The sequence below is a fragment of the Melanostigma gelatinosum genome (assembly GCF_949748355.1).
Source record: "Melanostigma gelatinosum genome assembly, chromosome: 7".
NCBI lineage: Eukaryota > Metazoa > Chordata > Actinopteri > Perciformes > Zoarcidae > Melanostigma > Melanostigma gelatinosum.
Window position 1 is genome coordinate 15,327,880 of NC_136640.1, and position 25,427 is coordinate 15,353,306.

Consider the following 25,427-nt stretch of genomic DNA (forward strand, 5'->3'; position numbering starts at 1 on the left):
AGAAGTGAGAGCTGTTTAATGCTTTGTCTACGCTTCTAACCAAGGTGAAAACAAAGTACCAAATACTATATTTATTTAGAAAGCAACGGGGAGTGAAGTTGTTTACTTAAGTGTAAGCAGCGGCAGCACAAGGAAAAATATTCCATTACGATGACTTCCTGCATATTAAGTCTTTTTTCAATTGCATCTATTCATCTGATATTATAATATTATAAGTATAATTCCAGATGTTTTTAAGCAGCTTTATTGTTGTAGCTGGCTGAAGTAAAGCTGATTTGAACTTCTTTATACTCACTGGTGAAAACCAGTCTATGGTGAAAACCAAGTGTATTTACCCAAATACTATAGACGACTGTACTTAAGTATAATGTTTGGTGGAAGAAGTATTCATGTGCTTTATAGTTTATATTAATAATAATGTATGATATTTTAGAAGCTCATCACAGGTTTTGTAAAATGGCATCTTCATATATAGAGTTATTAGTAGCTGTCAACATATGTAGTATAGTACTAGTTCTCTCTATAATGTAGTGGAATAGAAGTATAAAGAAGCATACAGTAGAAAGCACCTCAAACCAGTTTAGAAATGTTATATATGCTGTCACACATTAAACTGCCGCTGTATCATTAGTTTCTCGTCCTTTCTCACAATCAATCTGACAATACACATGACCCCAACATTTACAGTTTAAACGTATTTAATAGTAACAAAATAACATGAACATATAGCATTAATATCACATGAACAGTGGACATTTTACAACAGTTCCTGAGTTGTTACACAAATCATTGACACTAATGTTTGAAATGACAGGCTCAACACTGCAGATACACACTGAACAGTAAATACTGTAAATTTATTTCCGACAAACAGTTTTATTGCTGTATTTACAATAAGGTATGGAGTGCAATATATGCAAATTAAAGATCAAAGATGTATGTATTTATGTCCATCAAATACTGAGTCAAAAACTGGACAATATGTCCAATACTCACAAAATAATTAGTAAAGCATAGAAGGTCACTTATACACGGAAACAGCACTCTAAAAATCATACTTCACCACCTTTATAGTACATATTGACTTTGCAGCATAGTGGGATATATGTTGTTTAAACTCACAAGTTACTCTGTACTCGTATAGACTTGTTATTATCTGTGGATATAAGAAAGGCGGGTAACTTGTGCCTTATGAATCTGAGCTCATCAGTCTTTTACAGTCTGCTGCTTATTGCCTGTATAACTACAGTATGTACAAAAAACTGTTGCAAATTATCCCCACGTGAAACAAAATAAGAACCTTTATCTTATGAACAAATGTATAACGTAAATGAGTTTTGTCAAACAATTTCAGTTTACTCAGTAAAAAGTTTTAAGAGATATAAAAGAAGATTTGTCCAAAAGACGTTGAAGGAATGTCGCTTGCGGCATCTTCAGCGATGACACCGTGGACCAAATATCAAATCCCACGGCTTTGAAATGGTTTTATTCGATAATAAAAACATCGTGGCAAATGAGTTAAAATAAACTAAATATGGAGTAAAAAATGTTTCAACCAGAAATGAATACTAACAGAGAAGAAGATGTATATATTAAAAAACAACATGAAACAGTGCCACAAAATGATATCAAAATTACTTTGGCAAGTTTGTTGATTTGACTTTGATGTGCATCAGAGAATAATGTGCCATGTTACACCTCAAACTTTACCGTCTGGAGAATCATTGTAGCAGTTTAACCTCAACAGTTCTTTGCTCTTGTCTTGGTTTCATCTCGTCCTCCGTCTCCGCTGTCAAATGATGAATGAGGACTTGTGGCGAAAATGGCCCTGTGAAAAACAGGAATTATAAAATATGTATGCACAACTGATCCTTTAAATAGTTTAATTTGTTCACAGTAAGACATGCAACAAATACTGTGTATGCTCTGAAGATTGTGTTTACCTCATCTGCATCGGCATATTCAACACCATCATTCTGTGCTGGCCAATTGTAGCTGAAATAAACAGATTAAAAAAAAGACACAATAAAATACGAAAATCCTACAAAATGTTGCTTCTTTCGTTCTTCAGAGATTGTACTCACTTATTTTGAATGTGGCCTTTTTTGTAGAAGCATCCACGTTTAAGGGAATGACAAATCAAAGCAGCCAAACAGAAGAAAACAGTCACTCCACCAAAGGACTTGAGGAAAATCCCGAGGATGTCGACGTCATCTGCAACAGGACACAGAGATGATTGTCTTCACAGAGTTAGGCGGCATGGGAGATATGGAGTATGATGATCTGTGCACTTCTATATTTTGATTATATGTATTCAACATGGGGCTGAAATCATCACTTTCAGTAAAGATATCAAACGTTTTCTTATAATAGGAAGCTTCATACCATAAGACACAACACAAGTAAGACAGCTTTAGATAAAACTCTTGTATCTTGGATAGAAAACAGTGACTCAGTCGTTTAGACACTCACAGACGTCCATCATTTGTGAAGGACACTGTGCATGTCCGGCATCATTCTTTGCCTGGCAGTAGTACTCCCCTCCGTCCTCCTTCCTCACTCTTCGAAATTTCTGAGTAGACATTTTTAGACACTTTTCAGTGAGAGCTAGTGACAGACAGCTACGCTGTCAACAAAATGCTGAAGGATGCTTGGCTGTGGATCAAATCTTATGACATTTCCTAAAGACCGATTGTCTTCCAATGTGTTGCAACATTTCATGATATGGAAATGTCTTTAGTAGCATGGTTGTTATTGTGTCTTTAATTAAAGTACACCATAAACACATCCCCTTGGCTTTGAATGCAACATTATCCTTCTTTCATATGCTGGTTTAAGGTTTAGCTTCCTTTATCTTTATATGCATGGATTTGTTATATCACATTTACATTACTGTAAATCAGCTGCACAAACAGAGCAGAATGTCAACTACTTCTTCCACATTTGACTGAGGCAGATCCTGATAAGTTGATTTCTAATAACATAGTAACATCAAGAGTAAATACATTTCTTGAGTGCTAGTTTTTCTAAAATAAACATGTCACACCGTGTGTCATGCTTACCAGGCCTCCAGTGTCAGGGTTGATGCTATATGAAGAGTTGACCAACTTCGGGCTGTTCTTGGGGTCCTGAGGAAGCTCCTCGCTGTTGTGGAACCAGCGGTACTGAGAAGCAGGGAAGCCCTCGTTCTCCAGACATCGCAGCTCGGTTGATGTTCCAACTGTGACCGCCTCCGGCACGCTGCACCGTGGGACCACAGGTTTCACTGCACACAGACACAGACACAGACACAGGCACACGTCAAGCTACTGCAGCCACTGACTGTTCGTCATCAATTATATCTATGCATATATATATAATTTAATCAATCACTTGATGCATAAACTGTCTAAATATGGCAAATCATCATTATAGGTTGGCAGAGCCTGAAGTATGGTAAGACATTTTAGGAAATACACAATACAGTCCCTGTCCTTTACATATGATATATATAGTTTATCATAATGATGGGAATTTTGACAAAGTGTGTCACAATAAAAGCATTAAATATCAAGAAGTATTAAAAAGAAGAAAAAAAAAATTTAACAAAGAATTTACAAAACAGAAAAAACATTAATAAAAAAAGAAAAACATCAGTAAAAGAACAACAAAAAAGCCACTTAAATTACAATACTTAGAGGGAAACTATTAGAAATGTAGGTTTTAGGTTGTACACAGGGCCTGATAGTCAGCCTTGTTGTTTTCACCTGCTTCCAGCCTTTATGCTAAGCTAAGCTAATCGGCTGCTGGCTGTAGTTTCATATTTAAGGCCCAGGTGTAAAATAGGTGTTGATTTTCTCATCCATGTCTTGGCAAGACAGCAAAATCTGTCAAACTATCCCTTTAATATAAATGTAAAATGAACTGATAATCCTTTAATATAAACTGAATATATACATATATAAGTCTTCAGTCACGGACCCATGTGGTACCAGCTCACTGTACCTCTTACTGCAAGACTAATGAGTATCTCATCAAAGTCCCTTTGATCGTCGATGGCGGCCACCTCGCAGCGGTACTCTGCCGTGTCTGACCGAGTGGCGTTGAAGATCATGATGTTGGCCGGCTCTCTGAGCTGAGCTCTGTGCTCCAAGTCCCCTTTTCAAGAGAGAGGGGGAAGAAAAAAAAAATCACTTTACAATTGCTCATTCACATACACAGTGTGACTTCACAGTCCGGGAAAAACAGAATTCAAAGCCAAGTTCTCTTAAGGTACCATTCATTCAGCTAAGCCTTGAGCCCTGAGACATCACTTTGATTGACGGGGCTTTAAAAAAATGGGAGAGTTTGCAAGCGGTTTACCTGCTATCCTGTTTAGAAAGTACACATAACTGGGGATACCGTTCTTAATCTTTTTCCATTCAATCCTCGGGTTGTTTGTGGAGATGGACTCTATTAAACAGGTCAGTTCGATGGCTGTGGGGGGAAACACAACGCATCAGGAAAAGAAAAGCTACTTTAGCTAAATAGGTTAGAGTGATTTTCAAGCAACTTACGCTCAAACTCATTTGCCCACACAATCTTGTCGGTGGTTCGGAGGATTACCCCCAGTGATGATGGGATGTGACCTGCGGGGAGGAAAAAGAAAGAAAGAAGCAAGACACTAAATGCTGAGTAACCCCGATGGCACACAAAAACAGAAGCAATTTCATTAGCGGACATTATCAACTGGGCATGTTTCCTAATAAACAGTGGATTACAGTGATAAATATAGAACCTCTCAGACAGCCTTGGGATCTGATTGAGGGTTTCTTCTTATTAATCACTTCACATTTATGTTTAAGAGGATTAACACCTGGGGCCAAAATGTGTTCTCACATGCATTTTTAATGAATGTGTGTGCTGCACGGGATCGGCTTTAGGAAAAGAACTGACTCTTGAGAGTAAATATTATTTGATTTGGGTCCTTTATAATGGTTATTTTTAAAATAATTTGGCTGGTGATGAAACGGTTTTAAATGTTAAATTGTGTTTATAGTTTCAGCTTTGCTCTTGTGCTCTGCATTTTAAATTAAACCCTGACTGAAGTTAAAGTGCTGACTTTCAGCTTGTTTGACACGCCCTGGAGAGCCAATGTGGGAGGACTTTTATGCAGAGTCCCTCCGGTTTTAGGACAATGCAGCAAGACAATAATCATAGGCATCCAAGGCAAGGCATCCACAGAGTCTTTTAAGGCCAAAACAAATCCCCTGACCCCGGTCTAACTGAGCATGTGTTTCAATTAATGAAGACCGAGACTGAAGGCAAATCTCAAGGTACTTTCATGCAGCAATGTACAAATAAAGGGTTTCAAATGATCTATGATTCATGAGGTTTATGTGTTCATACTGCACAGGGGTGTCAGTTTCTTTAATCACAGACACTGATATAATGAGAAGCAGTAGTAGAGACAATGCCCTCGGACACAGATTGGACGTGGTTGTCTGATGTTAGAACATGAACATCTGCATCGCTAGCTCACTGGGTCTCACTTATTGGGTGACAATGTCCCTCTGAGGAACAGCTGGAGTTGGTCAGCGATGTGGCACTCATTAGAGCAGAAAGCCTACAACATTACAAGAGCTCGGATTTATTTAATTGTTTTTCAAGTTAAGTGAAAGAGCTTCTTCGCTAAACTGTGACACGAATTAACACTGAGGTTTATCGGATAAATAATTTATCAAAATCCCTGAACAAAACAAATCACGAGCACAAAAATAACTTGACAGTGGGAATGTGCTTTAAATTCGAAGCATATTTAATGAGCCGTCTTGTTCCCCTCCGGCACAAACAACACACGAGACATACTTATTTTAAGTTCCTTGCTTGAGTGCACTCCTTAAAGCAATCGGTGTTATTTCGCAAATGTCAGCTCATGGCAACAGGCAGAATTCACCAGTTTTGTCAAACTTGGGCCAGCAGAATGCCAATTTGAACGGAAAATAAGTGAGCAAAGAGCGATGGGGTGTGCAACAACAAATTAGGAAAATGTAAAAATTACCCACGTCAAATGCACACATAATTGCACAGTGTGTGTGATTTTAAAGGCTGAGGACAAATAAGCACGTTTCCACCTTCCACTGGTACCCTCCACTCAACCCATTGTGTCTGTGCCGCTTCCAAATGCAATAATCGCCGGGTACACATGCGACTAACATTACTGCTGAGTAATGAAGGCAGTGGAGGCAGTGTGAGGGGGGTTTCAAATGAAGGCTGAAATTAGATAACAATAATTATCTAAGCGGGCCTTGAATACCGCAAGACATCCCCCCCCCCCCCCCCCCCCCTGTTTGCCAGGAGGCCCCGTGCACTCTGACTAACTGTCTGTCTATTCACAGCGGGCCTTGTTACGACATTTATCCGGCTAACATACAGCCGACGCTCGGCCTGAAAGTGATGGAAACGTGGGTCCTGCCAAGGCTCGAGCACAGCTGCGGACACTGATGGGATGTGACTTCCAGGTCTCAGCTTCCGTCTCTGTTGCTGACTTTCCCACCCTGTACATCAAGAAGCTATTTATAGCCCAGCTGTGACTGGACATCCCATGAGACACACGGAGAGCTCCGTCCAACAAACGCTCCCTCGGCATATGCGAGACGGAGTGAGGAGTTGTCTTTCTACAGCGGAGGCGGAAGCAGGTTCACCAAAAGTAAAAAAATGGGGACAAAAGTAAAACCTGCAGCGCTAAGGCTTTCAAATATAGACATCTGATCGAATCTGCTACACCCACAAGTATCGCAGCACAACAAAAAAAACAAAAAACTCCCATAATTTCATGGATTTCAACATAGCAGTGTGTAATGTTTTTCTACATTTACAGGAAATGATCATTCATAATTAAATTGTGCTGAAGCACTCTGGAACTCTGATAAACACTCCTTGGGGGTGACCTTTGTTATATGTCACCCCCCCTCCCCCCTTCTGTCTTTGGCAAAACATCACCAAAAAATAAACTGTTCCATAAATACAGTCTTCAGTCCTTATTATTCACAGCAAATAATAACTCATACTGAGAGAAGGGTGCATGTACACTTTAGCAGAACAGAAATTGAAAAAGATATATATATAGTGTACTAACTGCACAACCAGGCACATTTCTGACATGATTCTTTGAAAAAGAAGTAGGCTGTGGGAAAGTATGACCACAGTCGATTAACATGACAATGTGTAGCTAATTGCTAATACGAATAAAAGTATCCACACAACAATGGTTGGTCCCCCCGGTGACACAATGTAGATTGAAAAGAAGACAATATTTTTGAATTATTTGAGAAAATAATCTCAGCGCTTGCTGGAAAGCAAACACAGGCTCATTCTTAATCCCTGTGAGTAGACAAAGCAGGTCTATCGTCTGTTCTGAGAGAAATGTGCTCTTAAATGGCCACGTTCTGCAATCCTTTTACGCACTAAATATGAATCCCCACCCCTGGAACAAAAAACAAAATAAATGTTGAACCAGTGCATCTATAAAAAGCGTCTTCCCCAAACATTCCAGTGCAGTCGCAGCAAAATATGCTGAAGGCAGAGTTAGCGAGCTGTATGGACCATGGACCACTGGAGTGAATGTGTACTGTAACTAATCACTCCAGTGGATCAGTGTGAAACAATCATGTTGAGGAAACGGAAGAAAAGGGGGCTCGAGAACTGTGTTTTGTTTTCTAAAGCCATCGTAGCCGACCAAAAGGACACTGGTGAGGAAACAAGCCCTCCGCTGCAGGATCCTAGACTAAATAAACAAAGAGATGTCAATCATCCTAAATATGTCTGACAATGCTGAGTTTAAGACAAATGTGACTTCCAGAGCGTGGAGTCCAAGCTTTAATAAAAACAAATAAAACAAGCAATCTGAATACACGTCCTTGATAGTTAAATCGTTCTACAGAACTAATAATCTATCAATCAAGATATAACGCATCGCCCAGCATCAGCTACATTGATCAGCTCCAAAGCTCCAGCTGCTGCTGTTGTTGTTGTTGTTGGGCAGGGATGATGATGAGGTGTGTCATCTCCAACAACCCTATGTCTCACTCTTCATTTTGAACACACTAATAACAACCTGCTCATCATCGTCAATCAGTATACGTGATCACTAAAGGTCAGTTCACACACTCTCGGATGGTGATTGAGTTGGTCAGAGAGAGAGAGAGAGAGATGGCATTTGGACACTAGAGTTGACTCGTGTGAACTCAATGTAGTGGTGATGCTGTTTATTCAGTCTACGTGCTGCATGTTCAATACATACAGTAGATGCATGTTATTTGTGTTTATTCAGTCTACGTGCTGCACGCTCAATACATACAGTAGATGCATGTTTGTGTTGATTCACAGTCGACGTGCTGCATGCTCAATACATACAGTAGATGCATGTTATTTGTGTTTATTCACAGTCTACATGCTGCATGCTCAATACATACAGTAGATGCATGTTATTTGTGTTGATTCACAGTCTATGTGCTGCACCCTCAATACATACAGTAGATGCATGTTATTTGTGTTTATTCACAGTCTACGTGCTGCATGCTCAATACATACAGTATATGCATGTTATTTGTGTTTATTCAGTCTACCTGCTGCACGCTCAATACATACAGTAGATGCATGTTATTTGTGTTGATTCACAGTCTATGTGCTGCACCCTCAATACATACAGTAGATGCATGTTATTTGTGTTTATTCACAGTCTACGTGCTGCATGCTCAATACATACAGTAGATGCATGTTATTTGTGTTTATTCAGTCTACCTGCTGCACGCTCAATACATACAGTAGATGCATGTTATTTGTGTTTATTCACAGTCTACGTGCTGCATGCTCAATACATACAGTATATGCATGTTATTTGTGTTTATTCAGTCTACATGCTGCATGCTCAATACATACAGTAGATGCATGTTATTTGTGTTTATTCACAGTCTACGTGCTGCATGCTCAATACATACAGTAGATGCATGTTATGTGAGATGATCTTGCAGGTCCTGTGATTTATACCCTTTGTCTCATGGGATGACACGACAGGTCCCGTTATGTTACCATGTGGTTGCTTTTTTTCTTTCACCCGAAGTTTTTTTTTTTTTTAAGGATAGAAATTGTCCTCAGTGACAAATAAACACACGAGCTGATGTCGAGACTTGGTTAGTTTCTCTCATACAGCGACACTTCACGCTAACATGCTTGTTGTGAACGGGCTCCGGATAGCATAATGGCACCGTTGACGTAAATTAAACGTGAATGATGCTCTTAAAACTACGTCATTTTTTTTTTGTCAGGATTAATTCTCACAACAGCAACGTGACGTTACCGTTAAGCGGGAAATACAGCGTTGACAGTGAAACCTCCCAAATACTACCGTGCATTACGATAAAGCTTTCTTGACATTTCACAACCTGTTCATGTCGAGCTGACGTGTGTGGTCTACACCGTTAGCATTGACAGCTCCGATACAGCTGTGATTTTAAGGCTATACAGCGACGTTTTCACAATAGCATTGTTGGAAAGGAAGGGTAACTTACCGAAGCTGGTGTACAGAACTAAACAAACCACGAGTCCCGGAATCGCCATCTTGCAGCGTCTCATCTATCGGTTACAGTTGCACACACTCAGCAGCACCTCTGAGAGGTATGAGGATGGAGGGCAGACTGGTGGATGTTGCCATCGACGAGTTTCCATAGCTACAAACGTGATCGGGGGGTTGCGCCCTCAACCGAGCCTGACAGGCAGTAGGCGGGGCCAAATATGTACTCCTTCTTTTCCAGGATAAAAAAAAAAAAAACCCTATGATCTTAACCTCCCTCCAACAATGTTCATTAAATATATATTAAAAGAAAACCATGTAAAAACAAGCAATTTAAGACATAAATTATATGTCTATATATATATATATATATATATATATATATATATATATATATATATATATATATATATATATATATATATAATTCATGTATTTAATTATATTCTTATCTTATACGTGTATATATCATTTGATTTTAACAGCTAGTGGTCTGAAAAGAGCATCACAAGTTGCATAAATGTAAAAAGTCTTAATTATATTGGATGGAAATAGGCTACTTACTGAAGACTTTGTGTCTTATTAGAAAGTAAAATCAAATTATGTAAAGATTCAAATTAGTTTATGTCCTATAGTTTGTAAAGAATGAAAAACACTTTGTCCAAGGCTGGATTACCAACTGGGTTTGGCCAACAACTGCCCTGCGGCTCCAAAGGCTCCGGGCTCACCTTGCAGGTTGTGATAATTCAATTCATTGCATGTGATTTTTCCTGCCTGTTTCCTGACTCTGGAGGTGTACAAGTCCAGGATGGAGGGCAGGTATCAACGGGGTTAAATGGCTCAGCTTTCATCAGTTTCTGTGATTGCTGATACGTAGCAGCGTTGGTTGACATGTATCTATAAACCAACACTTACATTTTTCCAGTTGCCAAATATTTTAGTGTTGTGATCCCTTTCATTTCTGGCGTTAAAGCATTACTACGCTGGGTGGAAGCTGTGAGCGCATCTCTAGTGAGGCCGACCACAAAGATTATCCCTGCATGATCTAATCTGTAGCGTTTTATTAACTCACTGTCATTCAGCGGAGGGAGATTAGTTCTTTGTCTTTCCACCATTTATTCCCTCTTAAGAAACTCTGAAGCCTCTTAAAAGTCCTCCTCCCTTCTTCAAAACGTTTTCCACCTTAGAAGCTCTTTTACATACTAAGATTTTAATAAACTTTCATCTTTACCAGGATCTTGTCTAACCTGTAAGAGGAAATCCTTTTAAAATGACATAATTCTAAGAATTGACTTAGTATTTCTTCACGACAAGCAACTCTTTTCACTATGGAAGCTTCAAATGGCCCATGATTTTTCTGGCATGTTGTTGCCACACACAAATAGGGTATGTTTGAACCCTATAGCACTTCATGGACCTGTACGGGAACCGTGATGTCTCTCCTACATTTAAATGGTAAATTTAGATTAGGTCAAGGAATGGGAAGTAATACAAACTTCAAACGTGCATATTTTCTCAAACATTTTCCATATTGGAAAATTTAAAACTATTTTTTCACCTAATAATAACCAAATATAAATCACTTGCTAATTTAAAGCAAAGTCGAATGTTTCATTAGATATCTAAAATGTAAAGAATTATTACAACCACTGAATTGGAGAAGATAAACACACAACACAAACAGGCCGATATAAATAGCCCATGGTGGACCTTTATATATAAATGTCTGTACTACATCCATAATGCTATGCTAACTTACTGAAGTTAATAACTGTAAAAAAAGGTTTTAGGTTCATTAAGAACAGTACTCGAGTAAATGTACTATCTATCAGTGGCAAAAGGTCGTTGCCTGGAAGACACAGTTGAGGGCTCCATCAGCATTACATATCACAAGGGCATCAGGGCAGAAGATGGATCGTTCATAGAAAGGATTTGCCCTGACATCATGGCATTGATTCTACACACCAATCTCTCCTTTGGACCAGCGCTCATTCCTAATCCTTCACCAAACGTACTGATGGTGCAAAATGCAAAATTGAATGAAAAGAAAAGCAGAGTATTTTGGAATTCCGGAATTTTGCATGAAAATAGCATAATCCTCTTGAAGTAGTTCTATGCTGCTGACCCTTCTAAGATTAAATGAATGTAATTTATCTGCAAGTTGTGTCTATTTTCATTGCTTACTGTGGACGCAGCAGCTGCTTAGTTTCCAACAAATAAACAGAAGGTGGCAGTGTAACACCAGACATCATTGCAGCTGTCAGACGGATCCAACTCACTGCACGTTCTTACCTAAATGTTTGGGCAATAACGATAGTAATAATATATGTAGTTGATTTTGTGATTCTTCAGAAAACCGTTATATAGGAAGTGTTTATGTACAATTTTCCATTTCTAGTCACACAAAACACAAGTTGCATTTAAAACTATGTCACAGTAAACTAAACTAAAGTGTGGGCCCTTTACTCTGTTTCACACACTAGGACATAAAAAAGACCCCAAAAAAGGGCAAAATAAAGGAAATGAATGTGTTGCCTTGCTCGAATCCTCCTGCACCATCAGACCATCCTGCTCGCCCTCCGCTGTTGCAGTGTTGGGTAATATATGTTGCTAAGCAATCATTCCTCTGTTGCAAGGCCCCTTCTGGCTGCCCTTTGTTGCTTCTTATAGAAAACCACATTTCCAATATTTTACAGATGTAAAAATTCTGGATTGTTCTGTTTTGTTTTCTGTGAGAACAGACTCAAGGGCCTTGTTGTTGTTTTTTTTACTGTAATTTCAGTGTTTGGACATTTGGATCAAAACTGGGGAATAATTTTGAAGGAAATACTTCAGCTTGTTTGTATTTCAGTCAATTGAGGTGAATTTCATTCTGAGACAGATTAATGACACCATGTAAGTGTTGCTTATAGACACCTTCATTCCCTGTGGTATGTTGTTGTTTGTGCCTCTGTTCATCATTTAGCACTGTGAACGTGTATCTTTCAAGATATGACGAATGCAGCACTGTTGGTTTGGGATTTAATTTCCACTCGTCTATCTGCTCTCAAACCCACGAGCCCTGTTCCTGTAAGCTTGACAGACAGATCTAGCACCAAGCAAGCTATTTAAGGTGTGCACTGTGTGGAAATAAGCGCAGGATATGAAAGCACAGCAGCCTGCATTACAATGCAAAATATACAGTGAAATGAAACAGCAAATTGTCTTTTACCAAAAAGATTACAACACTGCAGGTTGAAAGAAGTTTGTTTTATATTCTTTCCAATAAGTGTTGACATCTAAACTAGTTTAAAGTACATTAAGAACATAATGCAGAGATTGCCAGTGTGCTGCAGTATTAATAAAGCAGCTGTTGTTTGGCTTTATTCGTGCAGCATGTGCACAAAGGCTTAGGATTAGGTTGTATTCAACATTTCGATTTTCACGTATAAACATCTACATATTGTATTTTACATACCAATGCTTTGTCTGTCATTTATATTTTCATTCAAAACAACTTGTGTTTATTTTTGCCCATTCTGCCTTACCGTCGCTACTTCCAGTCGCATTCCCACTTCATCAAACCTCTGCATCTCGATGAAGCTTTATTGCCATTCTCCACCTGATGCCCTCGGCCTTTCCATATCCAGGTCACCTGACGCCCACATCCTCCTGCTCACCTGTAGCTCATTTCCCAATCACCATGCAGGATATATACCTGCCCATTTTCTGCAGGTGGGTGCCATAGTGTCTTTCTTGCTTCATGCCTTTGCTTTCAAGCCTTTGATGACTGTAGCTTTGGAGCTTGTAGCTTTGGAGCTTGTAGCTTGTAGCTTGTAGCTTGTAGCTTGTAGCTTTTAGCTTTGGAACCTGGACCTGCCTCATTCTTGCTATCCTCCTTTTCTATAAATCCCTCAACTGTTCCTGACTGACAGATTGTCTGTATTTGGGTCCTTTTCGTTCCTGCCCTGCACCCTAAAAGCTTTTCGAGTTTTTTTTGGTGAACTGTTGTTAAATAAGACCTTATTCCCTCGTATCCCCATCTAGAAGATATAAAGTCAATGGCCAGGCCTCTAATGCTAAAATGAATTTTCTCCTCCTGCTCTTCCCTTAGCTCACACTTCAAATATAGCAGACTACAGAGCAAGCAGTTTACGGTGTGTAAATTCGTTTTTATTATTGCAGAGTTGTGCAATGCACCCAAAATAATTATTTCTTGTGTAACTTAATTCAAACATTTGGGGAGATGTTAAAGCAATCTGGCATTACAGACTTGCGATGCAGTGCTACATTGAACTGAGATACATTATTATAAACCCATTCAGGGACAGTGGACACAAATTCCAAACAATACAGCAATTTAAAAGAAAACTATTTATAATAGTTGGTCCAAGGCAAAGTATCATACAAAATCAATACATTTGGCTCCTATTGGTGTAAGTTGATGTGAGCGATCGTCACACATGATCTCTGTTTCTAGATAAATGATACATGGGTGGGATTGATAATGGCACTCCAGGTCTTAAGTGTTTCAAAGAACTGCTAATGTGTACTATATATGGCTGTAGATTGGTCATAACTGTCAGTTTCATTGACTGCTATTCTCTGTAACCTTCTGTGAGTGTCAAAAGCCTGCTCTTTGAGCTCACACCTCTCTTCTCATATGTAATACGACTGTGCATCGTGTAAAGCAAAACGTTTATTTTCCTGCTAATATTTCTAATATTGTTCTTTGCCCACTAACTTTGTAATTGAAATCACTATTTAAGCTGTCGTCTGCATTTCAACCTACAAATGTGAAGATTCCTCTGCATGCTATTTTTAGAGTCTTTATTTTAAATGTTGAAGATTGCAGCTGACACACATTCAACTTTAGCTTTCATTTACAAAGCTGCAACCAAAAAGTGTTTCCTCGGCTCAAATTTTCCAGACGTGACGATCAGGTGAGACACGCTAAGGAACAAAGCATGAGAGGAGTTTCTTTTTCAGCAGTTTATCATCTTATTAGGCCAGAAGTATTCAGCTTACCCACTTACTGGGCTTTTAAATATACACCTCATACCTAATGCAATCTTACTCATCTGATTTATGGTACATACACTGGTTTCTTTCATCATTAGTCAGAAAGTGTTTCGCATTTCCCAAAGATTAATTTGATATGATATTGATATTCATCAAACTATACGTACAAATATATATTACCAGAACAAATTATTTTTAACAGTATTTGTTAAACACTCTCTTTGAAAACTTTATTGCACTACAGTATCTGAATACTTCTTCTAGCACTGCTATTTTTAAATGAAGTTATCTACAGATGTTATTGCCTTTTGGTTGGCACATCCACTGCAAAAAAATAAAAACGGCCCCTGCAATAACCTCAATTTAAACGCTGTTATATTCCTTTTTGAATCAATTGATCAAGCTTCAGCAAGACCAAGCTTGCAGACTCCTAAGCACAGTAATTATTTATCTGCCGAAACTGTCTTCCACTCTATATTTACTTGTAATTTGCAGCCAGCATGCAACTTGACTCTGTGTTGGTCTGTGCTCAGTGTGGAGCAGTGCTGGGGTCAATAGGCCTATCCCCAAGAACATGAGAGCTGGTGTATGTAACATGTCACGACCAGCACTCAGTGGTGCAAGAAGTATTCCTATAACTAAGTAACACCACCACACTATGTTGAGAATAAATCTCATGTTGAGGAGAAAACTCAGGTGAACAGACTTAGGTCGAGGCGTTTAGCTCAATTCAAGCAATAAGGTTTATTTGTGACAGAAGTATTATGTCCAGCAGTTAAACGTGCACGGACCTAAAAAGTTCACTCTGTAGGAGTGAATGAAAAGCTAGAAGGCGCTTAAACAGAGTGCGCATGCGTTCATATATTAGGTCCTCCTTTTGGAGCCTATTGGTCAAAGCAATAGTAGGAGGCGGATTTGTTTTTAGCATTCAAATAGCCTGATGGAGCACTGAGCATCTCCGCCCACACTGGCTCACGTCCGGGATCCGCCTTCTCTGGAACGTCAGTGTGTGAGATGTTGATTCAGCCGCATATTGTTATGTTCGGCCAACTAGATAAGCTAGGCGCTAGATATGCAAGGGCGCCTCTTTCTATCTCTAAGATGGAGCAGGCAGTTGAGACTGGTTCTCTGTAAGACTATGTGACATTTAACTGGGGCAAAAGCTATCCTTCAGAGTTCTAGTAATTTCCACTTTGTTCAGGCGAGTGCGAGAGTGCCCCACCTGGCGTTTTTGACCTTCTTGTACTAGAACTCACATATCCGCGTATAAGCTGTGTTTAACATTGAATGAATGTATATTTTTATTTACAAATCCCCCTTTTCACACCTGCTAGGTGTGAACTTCTATGTTTTGGAACTACTCATTCAATGGCTGTAACTCTATGTTTAGGTCCCTATCATCTGAATCGTCTGGATCGGAAACTGGTGGGGTGCTATGTCTAGTTCGGGTGTGTGTCTGATTCGGGGATGGTGAGGGAGGGGGGCAGTTGAATTAGATGGGTGCTGTTGTGTCTGATACTTGGTTTCTAATCCCCAGATCAGTAAGGCAACTAATATGCCCATTCCCACCCCCATTATAGTTTTCCTCCCACATCCCCACTCCTTCCCAGGTGAAGCGCTGCCGACCTCGGTCGGCGGGGTTTGCATAAGGGTCCCCTAGACAGCGTCTAAGTTCCTGATGCATTTTCCAAATTAGTGCGAATTTCTCCTAGTGTTCTGGTTGGTACCGGTGCTGGGACACAATGTGTCAGGTGGTGCCAAGGGGCGCCTGATTTGCCCTTGACCTGGACCGAGTGTGAAGTAACCTCCTTCACCTCGTACGGCCCAGTCCACCTGGGGTCAGTCCACTTGCGCTTGTGAACCTTGACCCTGACCCAATCACCTACTTGTATCTGCTTTCCAGCTGCCGCTGCTTCAGGTACTGCTCGAGTCCTCTCGATCTGCTTGGAGAGAGCTTCAGCAAGGGAAGTTAGGGCACTCATATAGTCAGACATTTCAATCTGCTGTACATCCAGAGGTGGCATATGACCTCCATCTCTGGGTGGACCTGGCATCGGCCGGCCAGTCATGATCTCGTGTGGGGAGAGATGTGTTTCTCCCCCTTTTCCGGACCTCATGGCCATAAGGGCCAGGGGCAGGGCCTCAACCCATGTTAATTTGGAGCCCGCGCAAACTTTGGCAATTTTGGCCTTAAAGCAAGGCAAGTTTATTTGTATAGCACATTCCAACAACAAGGTAATTCAAAGTGCTTCACATAAAACCATTAAAAGCATCAAAACATAAGGCAAAAGAAAAGGAGATTTAAAAACAATTAAAGAAACAGTGTAAGAAATAAAATTCAGTCGTAAAAAGTAAAGGAGATTTAAAACATACATTGAAACAATAATTGATGTCTCCCTGAGACATTACGCTGCACGCAATCAACCATACACTGCCGCAATTCTCAAGGGCCTGATTCGCTCGTTCCACCAGGCCCTGAGATTGCGGGCGATAGACTGACCCGAATCGGTGTGTGATTCCCAGAGATTGCTCTACCTGTGCGAGCATGGTGTTGCTAAAGTGTGATCCGTTATCAGAGCGGATGCATCTCGGCACTCCGTAACGGGGAATCAGTTCTGTCTGCAGCCACCTTACAACTGTCTGCGCGTCTTCTCTCTTGGTGGGAATTGCTTCCACCCATCTTGAAAATCTGTCTACCAATACCAAGATGTACCTCTTTCCCTGCACTCTGTTCTCTGGTCATATCTGTATAATCTATGCTGATGTCTTGGAAACAGGCAGAGGGCACGGGATAAGATCCCATCGGTGTCTTGAATGGTTTTCTTGGGTTGTGATTTCCACAAATTTGACATTCATCGCAGAAGAGGAAAGATATCGCTTCCATGTGCGGATGCCACCATAGTTGTTTTAAATTGTCCAATGTCCGTTTCTTTCCCTCGTGTGTAGGTCCGTGGGCCCCTGGTAGGAGTGCTGCACACAGTTCTGCTGAGGCAACCACTCTGCCGTCGTGGGCTCTCCACAGACCTTCTTTGTCTTTTGAGGCTCCTTTTCGTGTCCATTCGGACCATTCCTAAGGTCCTGCTTTCTTTTGATGTTCTTTGATGTGCTCGATTGTGAGCTCAGGGCGGATGTTGGCTTCCAGTGGATGGCCCATGACAATATGAGATTTTCCACAGTGTCAAGTTTTGATGTGTGATACATCAGTACCTGTCTCTCACCCCCCTTTTTCTGGAAGAGTACAGCATTGAGTAGGCTGTCTCTTTCGGAAACATCAAGGTGGAACGGTAGGGAGTAGTCTGGGGAAATGAGTGCGGCGGCATGTGCAAGTGCTTGCTTCAAGTGGGAGAAAGCTGCTTCAGCCTCTTTTGTCCATGTGAGGGTGGCAGTAAGATTTCTGGTGCCCACTTCCTTCAACATCTCTCTGAGAATGGTGGTGTTGTTGGTGTAGTCTGGGATATGGGCTCGTGAGTAGCCTGTTAAACCCAGAAATGAGAGAAGAGTGGCAACAGTGAGCGGTTGGGGATGTTGCAAGATGGTGGCCCTGTGCGTGTGTGACATTTAGAGTGCAATGGACGTGGTCCAGGGGAGTTTTGTATGGGAAAAGCTGAATGATTTTTGGTTTGAGAATGTTGAACCAATATTGGATGGCAGGGGTCTGGGGGCCAGTTTGGAGACAGCGTAGCCAGTAAACTTCTTCGTCTGTGGGGGACACTGTCTCTGTAATGGGAGCAAGGGAGAGAATGCGTACTGGCATGGACAACGTACTAGTTGGTGGGTTGGACGAGACATGGACACCGTCTTGGTTCATCCAGATAATCAGATTGAGGCGAGTCATCAGATCGCGTCCTAGCAGGTTGACAGGGCAGTTTGGAGCAGAGAGAAAGCTGTGCATGAAGGTTGCATCTTGAAATGTGATGGGGAGAGGGGTGGTGTAACATTGTCGAACTGGAGTACCAGAGACTCCCACCACTGACACAACGGTTGCGTAGTCATCACACTCGAACAGGTGGCTCCAGTATCGACGAGGAAGGTGTGATCCTGTCCATTTACTGAGCACCTGATTAAGGGTTCGCTGGTGAGGCCGAAATGTAGAGTGTGTGACGCCAGTGATTGAGGGGCGTGTCAATAGGGAGGACTGTTGTAACCTCCTGGCCATTGCTGTTGGCTACTTGCCTGTGTGGCATGGGCCCCGCCTTGGGGACCATGTCCCTCGTCCCAAGGAGCCTGATGGGCCCCTTGCTGTGGTCTTTGTCCGTCATAGCCATGTCCGCCTCCTCCTCTGGAGTATTGTCCTCTTCCTCTCTGTGCTTGCTGCAGTGCTGACATGCAGTCTCTTGCGAAGTGTCCCGGTTTCCCACAGTTGTAGCAGAAATAGGATGCTCCCCTTTTTCCAGGTGCTCCTCTTTTTCTGGCTTTGGGGGGCGGGCCATGGGACCGAAGGTGATACTGGGGGGGAGGAACCAGAGGAAGTGCTGGAGACAGGCCAGTTGAGGGCGGGGGAGGGGCCGAGGCCAGAGATGCCTGGCCCGGTTCCTGTGCAGTCTTTTCCAGACCTACCGGGGCTTGAGTGGTAGGGGTGATGTCGAGGGGGTGATGTCGAGTGCCTGATGGGGCCTGGTTTGTTCTTTTCCGGTCGGCATGTCCACCTGTATCCGATCCGTCATGGCCGTTCCTAGTGCCATCATTGCCACTCGCTGTTCCTCTTCTCTGTCTATGCGGGCTTGCTTCAGTGGGTTAGCGAACCCCCATCGCTTGGTTTGATTTGTCGTTTGATTTCTCTCTGCAGTCTGTGCGTAGGCCACTCGTTTTGTCAAATCGTTGGTAACGAGCAGGAGGTCGTTGATCGATGGAGGTAGTGGACTGGCCGCCTTCCACCATCCCTCCTCTTGCCATCGTTTCATGCAGTTATCCCAATGAATCTTGTCTCTTTTCCATGCAGCCTTGCCTCCTGTGGCTTTTACAGCTTTTTTCAGTTTTGCACGCAGTGCTTCTGAGTAGCCACCAGATGGAGCCACAGCTCCAGCCATGTCTTCTTGTGTTCTTCTTCTTCTTTTTTTCAGTTCAAGTTGTTTTTTTTTTGTTTTTTGTTTTTTAATCAATTCCAATCTTTTTTTTTTTCTCAAAATTCTTCTTTTTTTTTTTTTCAAATTTCAAATTTCAAATTTCAAATTTCAAAATTTTCAATATAAAATGTTTGGATGCAGTACTCCCGAATGTCCACCAGATGGAGCCAAAGCTCCTCTCAAATGTTCTTCTTGGAGTTCCTGAAGCACCCACAGAGGGAGCCAAAGCTCCTGTCAAATGTTCTTGTGCAGTTCCTGAAGTACCACCAGAGGGAGCCAAAGCTCCTGTCAAATGTTCTTGTGCCCTCTGTCCTAGTTGTTATCTCTCCCTGCTTTGGCTGCAGCTGTCTTTCTTATCTAAGATGTTCACTCCCTTGCCTCTGTGCCTTTGCCTGCTGTGTCTTCGCTCCTAACTCTGTTCACGGTTCTTATGGATATCTATTACATATATTAACCCTCAGCTTTCCTCTTCTATTCTAGTGTTTGTGGTTCTGTGTTTGAGTGCAAAGCTTATGTCTTATGCGTGTGCTCTGCTCCACTGACCGTCAATCTCTGAAAAGCACACCAACCTGGTGAAAAACACTACAACTTTACAACTACACATGTACTCTCTAACACCTGTACGCTTCACACAGTCACTCACATCCATACCAGATTGACACCATACACTGCCGTCGCTGAAATACGCACAAATCACATATAGATCTGCTCTTATAGCGTTTTCACGAGCACGGTCCCGAAGGAGATGGATACCTAATAGGCATTACTCAACACTCAATCGACCATACACTGCCGTGATTCCACAAATAATCGCACACAGACCTCGTCAGGAAAGGTCTATTGACCTTATTGTTTACAGTGTACGCCTTGTGCGAACACGGTCCCTAAGGAAATGGCGAATTCTTGTGCTACAATTGAATCGATGTCTCCCTGAGATCATCTATGCTGCATGCAAACCCATACACTGCCACTTCTGCAATACTGGTACACAAACCTCATCAATTACCTCAATTTGACCTCCTCAATTTATTTTTTTCAATTAAAATTCTCTGGATGGATCTTCGTTTTACAGTGTACAACATTGCATGAACCTGGTCCCTTTAGGAAATGGCGTTTTGCAGTCTCCAGACACACTACAGTCACATCAGCGTATTTCAACAACAATTCTATATACTTGATCCAAATCTCAGCTTGCAACTTCGCATAAATCAACAGTGTGGCCCGGAATTCAGTCTTTCAGACCGTCATTGGTCAGCGAACCGAAGCTTTCGCCACGGCTGTGTAACCTCCGAACAGTTATCAAAACTTACACGGTGAACACGATGCCAGTTTATAGAACTTACAATCCTTAATTTCTGTTAGATCCACTCACACACATGTACATTCTATGCTACAAAACCCCCACTGCTGTCATAACAATCCTGTCACAATGCTTCGTCAATTTATCTTTAAAAATTTAGTCAAAGCAATTCATACTCACACCCGGTACTTCTGATCAATTCAATTTGGTTTTTCCTACATACAATTCTGCAGATTTCATTTAAATAGGCTCTGCGCTTACCTTTTGATTGCAGCTGCTTTGATCAGTTTCCCGAGGTGATAAGAATCGTTCCGGCAGGCCTCCGGAATCCCCAGCCTCTCGGGAAAACACCTGTTGTTTTGTCTGTTGACAGAAGAAAAAGTCCGTCACGAGATGTCTCTCCTACTGATCGTTAAGAACCATCCTCTGCTACCATGTTGAGAATAAATCTCATGTTGAGGAGAAAACTCAGGTGAACAGACTTAGGTCGAGGCGTTTAGCTCAATTCAAGCAATAAGGTTTATTTGTGACAGAAGTATTATGTCCAGCAGTTAAACGTGCACGGACCTAAAAAGTTCACTCTGTAGGAGTGAATGAAAAGCTAGAAGGCGCTTAAACAGAGTGCGCATGCGTTCATATATTAGGTCCTCCTTTTGGAGCCTATTGGTCAAAGCAATAGTAGGAGGCGGATTTGTTTTTAGCATTCAAATAGCCTGATGGAGCACTGAGCATCTCCGCCCACACTGGCTCACGTCCGGGATCCGCCTTCTCTGGAACGTCAGTGTGTGAGATGTTGATTCAGCCGCATATTGTTATGTTCGGCCAACTAGATAAGCTAGGCGCTAGATATGCAAGGGCGCCTCTTTCTATCTCTAAGATGGAGCAGGCAGTTGAGACTGGTTCTCTGTAAGACTATGTGACATTTAACTGGGGCAAAAGCTATCCTTCAGAGTTCTAGTAATTTCCACTTTGTTCAGGCGAGTGCGAGAGTGCCCCACCTGGCGTTTTTGACCTTCTTGTACTAGAACTCACATATCCGCGTATAAGCTGTGTTTAACATTGAATGAATGTATATTTTTATTTACAACTATGGAAATACTCCATTACAAGTACAAGTCCTGCATCCAAAATGTTACTGAAGTAAAGGTACAGAAGTATTACCGACAACATGTACTTCAAATGTCAACAGAGAAGAACTTATTATGCGGAATTGAACCTCTCCGTATTATGTTTTTCTGAGAACTATTACCTTTTTCCACTCATCTTCAATCAACCTGTTTATAATGCATTTGTGCATATATCAATCAAACTGAAGACAAACCGCTTCAATTGGTCTTGTTGTTGATGTCATGTTATTATAAACCGGGTCATTGTTTTCTACAGCAGCTGGGGGTGGAGAGGAGCAAGCTGTCTGTATCTGTGTGTAAGCAGTGCATCTTATGTAATTCTTTTTTTGTTTGTATTAGTTTTATAATTTTACATTTTATAGGTCAAATCTGAAATGTAACTATAGCTGTAAAATGTACATTACATCCGTCTGAGATGCAGTGTAGAAGACAAGCAACCGATGCATCAGGTGTGGTTAGATAAGCTTGATAGACTCACTCTAAATTACACCCTAAAGGCCAAAAGGACCAGTCACATGTAGTAGGCCCATCACATTTGCTCACTGCTCGTTTTCCATGTAAGCTGTACCTTCATTGTATTATTAATGAGGCGTCATTTGGGAGTAGCCTTTACAGATCAGCTGGCTTGCCGGCTGAAATAAGTTTGTGCTGCCAAGCACTGCGGAAAGTTTTTATATTGGTCTCAATGGGATTAACTCTCTGAAAGTTATCACATGTCAAAAAACAATAACTAACTACATATGACCCCTCTGTTTTTCTGTCGAACACACACACATACACAGAGATTCTTCCCCCAGCCACAGAAATTGAACTCCTTGTTCTTTCCTGCTAAAGGGATGCAGCTGTTGCTGATGCAGAGTTTCACCCACAGTGAATTTCATCACATTCAGAGGCTAAATGCCGCCGTGATGCCATACAGACGAGTCAGAAATTAGCAGGCACTGCATCTTCGGCTCAATTAACACCAGGGTATTAATAGCTTTCACAAGTGAGCTGAAAGACGGCTCGATGGAGAAACGAAAAAGTTTTTAGAGACTTGATGATTTCAGTGTGATATGAGTGAGCAGGTATCTTTCTATTTAGATCCGTTGCTTTATTTCAACACTAACTGTCCTTTTGCTTGGAATATTATTCAACTGGGTTTATTATTATTATTTTGTTTTATTTCAGGATCTATGCGAGTGTAAATTGCCTTAATTAGTTTACATAAAAAGGGGAAGTGGGGCGACGATGAGGCGCTGGTGATTAAAGGCATCAGCAATGCAAAACGGTCACTTTTTTTTTCTTTTATGTGACAAAATTAAAGTGACATGTACGCTATATTTGAATTATACTTAACCAATAAATAGCTCTATTTATGGCAGTAATGCACACCTATGTAGACAGGAGACCATGGGTTCAACAACACGATTTAATGTGTTTAACGTTGACACTGAAAGCTACGTGTCAGTGCTTTTAATTGGAGTGCACATGTGTGCGAATAGTCAGAAAGTAAACATGGCCATTCGATTATTTCCCTTTCTGAGGTGAAACATCATCCAGATAAACTGCTTCAGTTCAGTATTCTAAACAAATGAAGCGTGGCGCTTCACTATACTCCCATATTTCCCCCACAGATCCACCATTTAGGTTCCACTGATGACCACTGAACATGACAAGTGATTCTCATCCGAAGAGCGGTGCAGAGAATGAAAGTGACATTGAGGCCTAAAGCCCTTCTGCCAACGCAACGTATGTGTCATTTAAATGGGCGGCTTCATCGACAAATGGAGACAAAAATAAACGGTGAATACAATGAAGTTGACTTATTCCAGTCCTAGTATTTGAATTCAAATCACATGTTTATCATAACATGACACTGCACTGTCTCTATCAGCACTGCAAGGGCAACTTCAGATGTAACACATGTAGCCAGAAAGTAACTAAAACAGTAAATGAGGGATGAACACATTAATTCACCCTGTTTAATTACATGAAACTTGATTGCCCATCAGATTTTGCATGTACTTATCACATACAACATCTCAATCTGTGAAGCCGTTGATTGCTTTGTCAAGGTGAAATGCGTGAGAGCTGACAGTCGACGTCAGTACAAAACAAGAGGGGGGGGGGGGGGGTTCTTTTCATATTGGTAGCTCCATATATGAAAAATAACAATAAGAGATGAATATACCCAGAGCACATAGGCAAATATACAGCAGCTAATTTGCAAATATGATGAATCCAGAAGTGTATTGTAGAATGTCCAGAAATCCCTGAATGGAATTGAAGAAGCATTTAATTCATTATACTGTAATGCTGAAATGTTTATGCACGCTGAAGGTCATTTTTCTGACATAACGTCTTGATTATTCTTATAAGCATTAATAGACTTGTTTGTCTGAGGATTTCCAAGGTGAAAGGGAATGTTGTTACATTATAGTCCTGAATTACATTTAGATACAAAACAATAAATACAAATAAACCCACAAATGAAAAGTAAGGCTGGTATCTTGTGTAAGACACTGCTGACCACTACTGGACAAAAGCATGAATTATTTTTAGTGTGTGTGTGTGTGTGTGATACTAAAAGGACATGTAGCGCTTATAAAACACCATAAACAGGCATGCAGCAGAACATCTGTTCGGCAGGTTAGTCAGCTGCAGGCTGACTGACTGATGTTATGGGGCCCTCAGTGTACACATCCATATGTCTCTGTCACTAAAGCATCTGTGGAAGCTGTTGGCTCGATGCTGAGTCACACCACCACGTGTACGGATTTACAGTACATGAGAATAAAGGAGCAGAATTAGCTTTTGTTTTGGTTGAACATTATAGAGAATGCCATATTTGTACTCTCTCTTTTTATTATCTCTTCTGCTTTAGTGGACGTAAACTGTGGCCTTCACCAAACTGGACATCAAAACCATGCCTGCTCACAGGATTGACAGACTGAGAAGATCCCACCGGACAATGACCCAGAAAATAAACTGAATGTGCTACTTGAAGACAAATTATTCATTTTTCATTTCATTATTTTTGGCAGGGCACCTGACAGACTACAGACACCGAGACTCTGATTTTACCTTGCAGCATCTGTCAGAAAACAAAATTGCTCGTCAAAAGAAGACGAAGCTGTAACTTTTAACTGTACAGCTGATACAATGAAAAGGTCAACCAATAAAGCGGACTTCTTATTTCTTTAGTTTCAGATCCATGGAGCTTCTTACATTGCATCGTTGTAACCATTGACGGAAATATCCTTCTTTCTGATCATTGAGAGGCTGCATACATGCACAAACATCCAACTCAATAAAAGAGGAATCTGATGAATCATGCATGGCATGAACGTTTTTTCTTTTTTTGCAGAAAATAATCCAAAAGTTGTTTTTCTGGCCAGTGCTTCTGGTCCCTGATGCATTCAAAA

General features: G+C 41.1%; 1 protein-coding gene across 1 annotated transcript; it reads right to left on the reverse strand.

Annotated features, from left to right (window-relative positions):
• Nucleotides 1–1,692: 1,692 nt before the first annotated feature.
• jam3a (junctional adhesion molecule 3a) lies at nucleotides 1,693–9,604 on the reverse strand (the record flags this gene model as incomplete). Its single annotated transcript, XM_079271636.1, has 9 exons — nucleotides 9,528–9,604; nucleotides 4,536–4,607; nucleotides 4,342–4,455; nucleotides 3,985–4,137; nucleotides 3,063–3,265; nucleotides 2,473–2,572; nucleotides 2,085–2,214; nucleotides 1,896–1,995; nucleotides 1,693–1,713 (listed from the first exon to the last, which is right to left on the reverse strand). Exons 1-9 carry the CDS (start codon nucleotides 9,589–9,591, stop codon nucleotides 1,693–1,695), a joined length of 957 nt encoding a protein of 318 aa, XP_079127762.1. The 5' UTR covers nucleotides 9,592–9,604.
• Nucleotides 9,605–25,427: the final 15,823 nt, after the last annotated feature.